This window comes from Tachysurus vachellii, chromosome 7 (assembly GCF_030014155.1).
Source record: "Tachysurus vachellii isolate PV-2020 chromosome 7, HZAU_Pvac_v1, whole genome shotgun sequence".
In the NCBI taxonomy this organism is placed as follows: domain Eukaryota; kingdom Metazoa; phylum Chordata; class Actinopteri; order Siluriformes; family Bagridae; genus Tachysurus; species Tachysurus vachellii.
In genome coordinates, this window is record NC_083466.1 from 950,001 (window position 1) to 960,000 (window position 10,000).

General features: G+C 42.1%; 1 protein-coding gene across 2 annotated transcripts in view; it reads right to left on the reverse strand.

The window, feature by feature from the left end:
* dpp6b (dipeptidyl-peptidase 6b) overlaps positions 1-10,000 on the reverse strand; it is a 68,121-nt gene that overhangs the window by 20,528 nt on the left and 37,593 nt on the right. For both annotated transcript variants that reach the window (XM_060873730.1, XM_060873731.1), the window contains exons 3-7: positions 6,041-6,139; positions 2,721-2,815; positions 2,104-2,178; positions 1,902-1,954; positions 1,238-1,319 (exon numbers count right to left, since the gene is read on the reverse strand). In XM_060873730.1, coding sequence (XP_060729713.1) covers positions 1,238-1,319; positions 1,902-1,954; positions 2,104-2,178; positions 2,721-2,815; positions 6,041-6,139 — 404 coding nt within the window. The remainder of the gene's footprint in view (positions 1-1,237; positions 1,320-1,901; positions 1,955-2,103; positions 2,179-2,720; positions 2,816-6,040; positions 6,140-10,000) is intronic.

Genomic DNA, 10,000 nt, shown 5'->3' on the forward strand with positions numbered 1-10,000 from the left:
GAGTCAGAGTGTATTTACCCACACTGAGGGGCGGAGTCAGAGTGTATTTACCCACACTGAGGGGCGGAGTCAGAGTGTATTTACCCACACTGAGGGGCGGAGTCAGAGTGTACTTACCCACACTGAGGGGCGGAGTCACAGTGTATTTACCCACACTGAGGGGCGGAGTCAGAGTGTATTTACCCACACTGAGGGGCGGAGTCAGAGTGTATTTACCCACACTGAGGGGCGGAGTCAGAGTGTATTTTATACATGTATAATAGATGTATTATAGATGACGTGAGGTTTTCTTTTATTGCTTGGTGAATGAGCTCCATCTCTCACATCACTCTTACTACAAGCTCATTTGTTTTTGCGTAATTAATGCAGCAAATTCGTTTGTTTGTTAATTAGTCGAGATGTCGTTACCGTGGAAATGAATATTAACGAGTTATGACTTCTATTAATGAAGTGATTAGAGGTTGGAGAGATGACAATCACAGGAACAAAACACAAGAAGCAGAAGAAAAAAAAAAAAAGAAAGAGCTCGCAAGAAAAAAGACCAGGCTGCTGGCTTCAGAGCGTGTGTGTGTGTGTGTGTGTGTGTGTGTGTGTGTGGGTGTGTGTGAGTGTGAGTGTGTGTCAGCTTGAGAGTGACAATGGCATTTGTCAGCAGTGAGTCTGTCTTCTCCTTCATCTGCTGCGCTGATTTCCTGCCAGATTTTCTGCCTCAATCTCGACTCCATCTTGCTTCCTGTACCATCTGTATCTCTGTGTCGCTGATTTCCAGCGTCGTCACGGCGACCTTCAGAGCAGCGAACTGCTTGGTCTCTCTGTGAGCTTTAATCACCGCAGCTTTAAAGATGCTCTCCGTCACTAAGCTCCGCCCACACCGTAGTGTTTACACAAAATCAAGGCTTGTGTTTGATTCTTTCACTCACTAACACTCACACGCTGAAGGTCATGTGAAAACAAGGGCGTCATCCCCAGGGCTAGTGCCATCTGCTATACACACACACACACTGATGTCACTGAGCACCAGGTCTCTCTGCCCACTTTTAACCCCATGCCGTCTCGTCTCTGCAGCTCGTCCTACAACTTCACCTGTTATTCATTTATAATAATTTAATTAACTTGTAACAAAACTGACAGTTTAATAAATTATTCGTATGAAGTCAAAGTGTGAACATCAGGACGATGTGGGATGGTGGAGAGTGTGTTCCTGATTAATCCAGGTGTGTGTGTGTGTGTGTCTCACCAGTTGTTGGCCTTTGGGACCCCATCCAGCAAACTGCAGCGTTGTGTTCTGCACTTCAGGAGCCGATAAAACCGTCGTCTCCCTGTGAGGAAAAAAAACTCCACATGACTTTAGTGCATTTATAAATGAATCAAGTAATCAAACATATCCATGAATTAGAGCAGAACAGAGTGATGATTGGCCGAGAAGATGATCATTAATAAATTATTAATGAGTGTAAATTAGGTAATAAATTATAAAGAAATTTTTCATTAATAAAATGTAATCAATTCCCCACCGAGTAAGTAATTTATCAGTACAGGAAGTGATTCCTAATTATTTGATGAATTAATGTTCTTAATGTTATTAATTAGTCATATCCCACTATTTGTTAATTAGTCTCCTAATTAGTTCCACTGCTCTGCTTTAGCCGTATAAATAAACGCTCTTTAGTGCGCTGGACGTTTAATTATGTAAATTAAATAGAGCGATACAGAGTGATATTAAATACACTTATTTCTTTTCCTCTGGCTGAGTTGTGCTGTGTGAGCTGCTGATGATTTGGAGCAGAACCATGACTGAGATACAGCTCAGTGTTAGACAGCAGGAGCGGTTCAGCCAGCAGGGGGCAGCAACGTACACATATACACACAGGAGGGTTCTAGCACAGAACAGAGGAACTTACGGAGTTTTCAGGCTGCATATGATGTAGGAGGCCGTGTAGGAGAATCGGTACAGCTGTAGAGGAGAGAACACACACCTGTTACACACCTGTTACATACACACCTGTTCATTGTCTCAAACACCTGAAGTGTAGGGAAGTAAGGCTGAGCTTGTGTGTGTGTGAGTGTGTGTGTGTGTGTGTGAGAGAGTGTGTGTGTACTCACAGGAACAATGTTGTAGGCCAGTAGAACATGAGTTAGATCAGGAGACACTTGGTATTTGCTGGCTTTATACGTCTCCTGAAGGTATGAGAGGGTGAAAGAAGGATGTTATTTAATTCAAACAGTCTGCTAGTGTTAATCCATCCCATCAGCTCTCTGTCCGTTTATCTCTGTGCTTCTGTCTGTCTATCTATTTCTCCATTTAAGCAGCTCTCTATCCATCCATCCATCCATCCATCCATCAAAACAACTGTCCAACAGCCTATCCCTTCATCCTTCTAAGCTGATTCTCTGAGTATTCATCCATCCATCCATCCATCCATCCATCCATCCATCCATCTGACTATCCATCTCACATCCATCCATCCATCTGACCATCCATCCATCCCAACAAACTATCCATCCATTCATCTCACCATCCATGCAGCCATCCATCTATCCTTCCCGCTATCTATGAATTAATGTATTATCTGTTTTGTTGTATGTACTGTCTGCCTACACATCCATCCATCCATGCATCCATCCATCCTATCTGTCTCTATCCGTCTATGATCTTTAGCAAGTCTGGGGCCTATGGCACGTTTTCTGTAAGGATGAATAAAATTAGCTGGTAAACTCACAAACATCTTGTTCTCCACCAGAACTCGTGTGCTGTTGTTCTCCACGTCCAGCAGGAGCACATCTCCATCTTGGTTCCGGTACAGCAGCTCTGTGTCTGAGGTGGAACACAGAGAACAAGAGCTGTGAGAACTTTAAATACACGGTAATGTCTTTATGGAGAAAGCCAACACAAACGTTTGATTAAACAGAAGCCCCGCCCCTTCACTGCTGTGCGGCAAGGGGTTTTAATCCTCTCATGCCCAAGCAACATCTGTTTAGAGTTACGGTTATAACGTTGCCCAGTAAACTGTATTTTCTGAGTTTGCTGTTTCCGTAGAAACCACACCCACAGTGCCATTTAATGCCCTTTGAGTTGTATCCTACACAAAGGGTTAAATATGGGCATGATATCAACACTAATCAGCAGGAACAGGTGAGCAGAACAGGTGCTGACTGATTGGGGGCGTGGCCACAGCTATGGCAGGGGAAAACAGGAAGTGACCAGAATCAAAAACAAACACCGGAAATCCAAGTTCGTTCCTCCCCGTGAGCTAAAATTATCTCGCAACATTAATCAGGGCGTCAGAAAATCCGGGCTGGAGGGAACGGAGTCTGGAACGGAGTCTGGAACGGAGTCTGGAACGGAGTCTGGAACGGAGTCTCAGGAACAAATTTAGTTCTAATTTATTTATTGCTTTGTCTTGTTTTCTGCCTCTGGTTTGCTTGCGTTTTGATTTGTTTCTGTCACTTCAATATTTGATCCAGTTTTATGCCTCTGGTTTGTTTTTGTTATCTTGCTGCTGCACACACACACACACACACACACACACACACACACACACACACACGCTTTCTCTGCTGGTAAATAATACAGACGAGTGATCGGGGCTAAAAAAGCACATTGTAACAAAGAGAAGCAGAGGCACGACAGGGTGTGTGTTACAGCACTGTTTCCACACGACTGGAACACACACACACACACACACACACTTCTGTTTACTGTTCTGTTTACCAACACACTTACTGATACTATATATACACACAACACTGACAACAATCACGCACATAAACAGAAACAAAATAAATATCATAATAAGAATAACAGGAAGTTTTCTATTAATGTACTGATGAATCGCAAACACACACACACACACACACACACACACACACACACACACACACACTTCTGGTCAAAGTGTCTCTCTCTGTCTCCCTGTGTCTCAGCCCCTCTAATGAATACAGCTCTGTATAATTGTAGAGAAACATCACTAACAGTGAAACTGGGTCCAGTGTGTTATTAATTCAGTTGTGTTCCTTTCAGAAAGTCTGCGAGTCTCATGCCGGCTGCTGTGCTGCGAGATGCTAATGCGAGCTGCTGTTCCAGAGCGCAGCCGGAATGCTAATGCAGCGTTAGAAAGAGAAATGCTAATTCAGAGAGCCTCGGGAAGCCGAGTGTCCTTGTGGAGGATTCGGTCGGCCTAAACGGAGGCGTGAACCTCCGCTCTAGTGGTTAATTATCTTGATCCATCTGCTAGGACACGAGCAGGAGCCTGTGCTTTTCTCCTGCAGAGCTGCCGACAGCTGCCCTGTTTCCTCCGTCACCATCCGCCCTGTTCCTCACAGTTTAACGGCTCATTTAGTGCAGTCATGACCTGCCATCAGATCCACACACATGGAGGAAACCTTCCACCTGGGTGGACATTACACTACACATCTTTTCATTCAACTCTGCTTCCATCTACTCATCTCTTCATCCATCCATCCATCCATTCATCCAATGATCTCTCTGTGCATCTATTTATCCACTGTGTTCTATTTAATATTAAACATTGAAATAATATAGCTTATCTATCTATCTATCTATCTATCTATCTATCTATCTATCTATCTATCTATCTATCTATCTATCTATCTATCTATCTATCCATGCCTGTCTCTCTCTTTATGTGGTGATCAATAAATATTGAAGGTCATTAACTGTGCATCCATCCATTGAGCTCTCCATCCATCCAGCAATCTGTGAGACGTTTACTAACCACTCAATTATCTCTCTTTCTCTTTCTTTCTGTCTGTCTTCTTTCTATCTAGTGATCAATGTTAAATGCAGGAATAATAGATACACATCTTATTCTTCTATGCATGTCTGTCTTTTTTTTATGTAGAGATCAATAAATATTGATTACTGAAACACACCCATCCATCCATCCATCCATCATCCATCCACCTATACATCCATCGATACATCCTTCCAATATCCGTATGTCTGTAAGTCTCTCTCTCTCTCTCTCTCTCTCTCTCTCTCTCAGTAAGTGTATCTAACCGTCCATCTTGCCTAATTAAAGAATATGAATATGTACCCTGATGTAGGAGGAGGTGGAGGAGGAGGTGGAGGAGGAGTAGACGTGTCAGTCAGCTGGTGCGAGGGCGGAAGGACATCCGGCTGAACGCTACCCAAACAGCAGGACAGTCTCATCATTAAAAACCACATGGGTCAAAACAAACAGCTGTCCATTTTTATTCTTCATTTAGCTCCTTCAGCGTGGATTCTGGAGCTTTCACTCCTTCGTTATCCCGAGCTGACTGACTCCTCAGACCAAACCCAGGGTTTACACCACAGACAGATAAACCAACACTGTGGTGTGTGGACACATCACCTGCCAACCCTCAGCAGCGGGGGAGCTCTATAATGAATTTCACCACCATCACCGCTGACTGTATGAACTTACGCCATTGAGTTACTGTGCTTCAAAACATCCAGCTGTCCATTTCTAGTGTTTACTGATTTAGGCACAAATCTCAATTTCTACATACAACAAATCTAAAAAGTTTACAACAAAACAAAGAAAAACAATCAAAAACTTCTTACAGGAAACAATAAGTTAGGTGAACTGGATGCATAAGTATACACAAACTTATACAACTTTGGTGTGTTCAGGATGAACCAGTCTGGTGTTCGAAGGTAATAATCACATAGCTGTCATCAAGCGATTCTGAGAAAAACTCATTGTCGTTTGGTGACGAATTTGTGTTTACATCTTAATTGGATGATGCTGTGTCTATAAAATCCTGCAGAGGGCAAAGAGTACTAATGTTTCTATATTTAATATATTATCACAATGCTAATGTTGTAATATAAAAAAAGTACAAAACAAAATGTTTTGATAAAAAAAAAAAAAAAAAAAAAAAAATTCTGTACAGCTCTCTTCAGTTGTATCCTGGGATCAAATGAGTCCTCACACAAACACACACACACACACACACATACACACACATATACACACACATATACACACACACATATACACACACACACATACACACACACACAGCGAGAACATACCGCTGAGCCACCTGGCCTGGGGGTCGTGAACCTGAAGCTCCGAGCTGAACAGATCCTCCACTGTAACTTTCTTCTTGGAGGCCAAGCTGTCATCCTCACCTGCAGGCAACAACACATACACACACACACACAAACAGACAAACAACCAACATCAGTGTGTGTGTAAGAAAGTGAAAGCACAGGTCATAGCTTTCGGCTCCATAAAACAAACATGAAGAAAGGTAGAGAGTAAAAAAAAAAAAACAGCTCTGCATTATTGATCGGTGGCACATAATGGATATAATGCTTTATTAATTATTAATAACACACAGGCGTGGTTCAGTAATTACTCACATAATGAAAACACCAACACGCCACTTAGCCATCTGCTAAATGTAAGCAATACACGGAGCAGAACAATATACCTGAGCAATTGTGTATTTCAGTCTATTTTATTTTCAGCAGCCAGTGGATTTCCTTTTCACCCAGAGGTGTAGATATTAATATAGGCAGCTTGGTATTTAATAAAAAGTGCTAATAAAAAATGGTCGGTGATGATGGTGCTGAGAGATTCATGGTGTAACAGGAATAAAAACACAAGCCCCAACATAGCACTGCTATCGATAAATAAGTCAGCTTATTTATCTATACATCAAATCTGAACAACTGGTGAGCCAGCCAGGAGTGATAAATCTAATAAGTGAACCAGCACAAATAGGTAATCAGGGGTCAATATTTAAAGTACAGAACCAACCAGTGAAAAAGAATTTTAATTTGTCAATCAAAAGTCTAATAAGCTTGTTTGGCTTCTTGTTTGGCTCATCAATTATTGAGTAAAAAATTTATCCATTTTATTTATTTATTTATTTATTTATTAGAAAACAAACCGGTTCGATGAATGTCATTAAATAAAAAAAGCAGAAAGTAAAAACAGAAAAACAAAAAAATAGCTAAACAACGCAACAGTGCAACACAAAAGCAGTAAAATCATAAAATACAAACATATAATAACTAAAAGTGTGCAAAAATGTGCAGAAATTTAAACTACATGTTTAAACATTCTATGAAAAGTAAATAAAGTAAATAAAAACCAGTGACAGATGAGTTATTATTAAAGACTTCTAATAAAGAATACTTATAATAAGTATCTGTACGTGTTGATGCTTTGAGGTGGATCTGATTGGTAGGTGTTAGCACAGGCTAATTATTTCTCACAGTGCAGGAGATGTGACTTGGTGAGCAGAAGGGCCTGAATAATTATAAGCTCCAGATTTTATTAGAGAGATTCAGCAAGACATCAGAGCTTCATCTGCCCACGACTCCACCTGCCTGTTCCTGACAGACTGAGCGCCGCAGGTTACAGATTCGCTGTGTCCTCCTATTGTCCTGTCTTTTGTCATGACTGCAAAACATGGTGTAACGATGGGTGGAGCAATGACATAATCTGTCTCTAGGTTCTACTGTCAGAAGTGACACGGAACACAAAAAACGAGTGTCACCATCACAAGACATGACAGTTTCCTATTTCAACCCACATGTAGGGAAACACGGAGGCTTCAAAATCACATCGTACACAACACACACAAAACACAGCTTCACAATATACACAATAAACTACACACAGCTGTATGGTGCAATTTCCAAGAGTCTGCACTGGGAAATAAATCACTGGGATAAATCACTTGCGTGAAATCATTCCTGTCACAAATGACAGAATGAATGGTTCCTCCTTGAATTTTTTCTTTTAAATCTTTTTACCACAGCAACATTAATATTTAGTTACATTTCTTCTTACCTCTGACTGTCGCAAAGCCCTGACGCTGGAGATTCCTTCTTAATAAATGTTCCCTCACTCACTCACTCACTCACTCATCTTCTACCGCTTATCCGAACTACCTCGGGTCATGGGGAGCCTGTGCCTATCTCAGGCGTCATCGGGCATCAAGGCAGGATACACCCTGGACGGAGTGCCAACCCATCACAGGGCACACACACACACACTCTCATTCACTCACACAATCACACACTATGGACAATTTTCCAGAGATGCCAATCAACCTACCATGCATGTCTTTGGACCGGGGGAGGAAACCGGAGTACCCAGAGGAAACCCCCGAGGCACGGGGATAACATGCAAACTCCACACACACAAGGTGGAGGCGGAAATCGAACCCCCAACCCTGGAGGTGTGAGGCGAACGTGCTAACCACTAAGCCACCGTGCCACCTAATAAATGTTCCATTAATTACAAATAAACTCTTTTACTGTATCAACATCTGCCGCGCAAATCTATGTTAAGGAGCCGTTGCTATAAAAACAATAAAGCGCTAATATAAACAAATGTTGATGAAAGTTAATCGACTCCTGCTGACCAATCAGAACTCTCCTTGCGTGTTATTGGGTTATGGTGCTATGAAGCAACACGGTGAGGAAAATTCAGACTCTGATGCTAAACAGAGTGAGAGAAAAAAAAGAAAGTGCTGCATTTCCTGCATTAGCGTTAGAGGAGCAGTCAATATTCATTTAATTGTAAAAGTTTCTTTATCCAAAAGGGAAATTAGTCTGGCAGCGAATGTGGCAATGAATAGACGACACGTCAATGAGCGTGCGAGTGTGTGTCTTTGTTTTTTCCTCCGTTGTAACTGTGTAAAAAGCTAAACAATTCATTCCGCTGTCAATCATTTATGTAAATGAACATCATATATCAGTTTAAATACAATAACATAATGCAAACAAAGATCCGGATCTGGTTAAAGGGCAAAGTGATGTAGAAGCTGACGTGTTCCTCAGGGCATTTCTCTTCTCTCCTGTACTGAGCTGAAGGTGACAGGAGAGCTGATGGAGATCAAGTGAAATGAGATGTCTGTAGCGCTGAGCGAGAGCTGCGCTAGCTCATAAGTTCAAGTCTGTACACTTAGCACTGGAGTTTCCTGCTGCGAGCTCGTATAACTTTACGTAACGGACGTAACACACACACACACACACACGCACACCGGGCCAAAGAACAGATCGACCTGTCTCTGATTTCAGAGGACGAATTAGAGAAGTCATCCGTTCCAAACTGCTTTCCTATAAAGTCAATCAGTTATTGGTGTGACATGGGGTGGTGGAGAATGAAGCTCCACTGAAATATTCATCAGCACACAGAGTCAATGGTGTTAAAAATCCTTCAGGGAAACTGTGAAATGTCCCACAACTCATTCTTTAGTGATCATAACACTGTTGGGTTTGATACTGATACTTAACGCTCCATCAAACACACACAGATTTTACTTCACGACAGTGAGCTCGAAATATTCTCCATTTCAGCAATTCAAGACGAAAACACAGCTAAGTTGAGAGGTGGGGAAGTGGGCGGGGCTTCCAGAGGATCAGCTACTAGCTTCAAATTCCATCCTTTAAGATTCGGACAGGAACTGACTCGTCGCTCGTGTGTGTGTGTGTGTGTGTGTGTGTGTGTGTGTGTGTGTGTGTGTGTGTGTGTGAGATCATCATCTATATCGCAGTATAACATCTCCTCACCTGAGTGTGACTCTGATATATCATCAGCGGCAAATAGAGACGAGCTCTCACTCATCCAGCTGCACTATGCTGAAGATGAACATTCATCATGTGACTGTTTAACATTCATCACACACACACACACACACGATCACAGAGCTTATATCAGCACTTCACTTTGCAATTTTTTGCACATCGTGGCTCATTAATGTCGCTGCTCTTACAGTTAAGAGGTGATGGTGTGATAGTACAGTTAGTGAATAGAGAAATAAGAAGAGTTTTGCTGTGAGCAGTTCATCCTTTCATTCAAATCATGAAACTCTGAGGAACGCCGGCGGTTCTTCTGGCCTCTGAGACGGTCTTCACTGCCTCAGAGTCACCGCAGCAGAGCAATGAAGGAAAGAGCAGAAAAAAAAGAAGAGTAAATCAGGATCTGATGAGTCTGACACAGGAAGGTGAAGCAGCAGGTCGTCGTCGGTC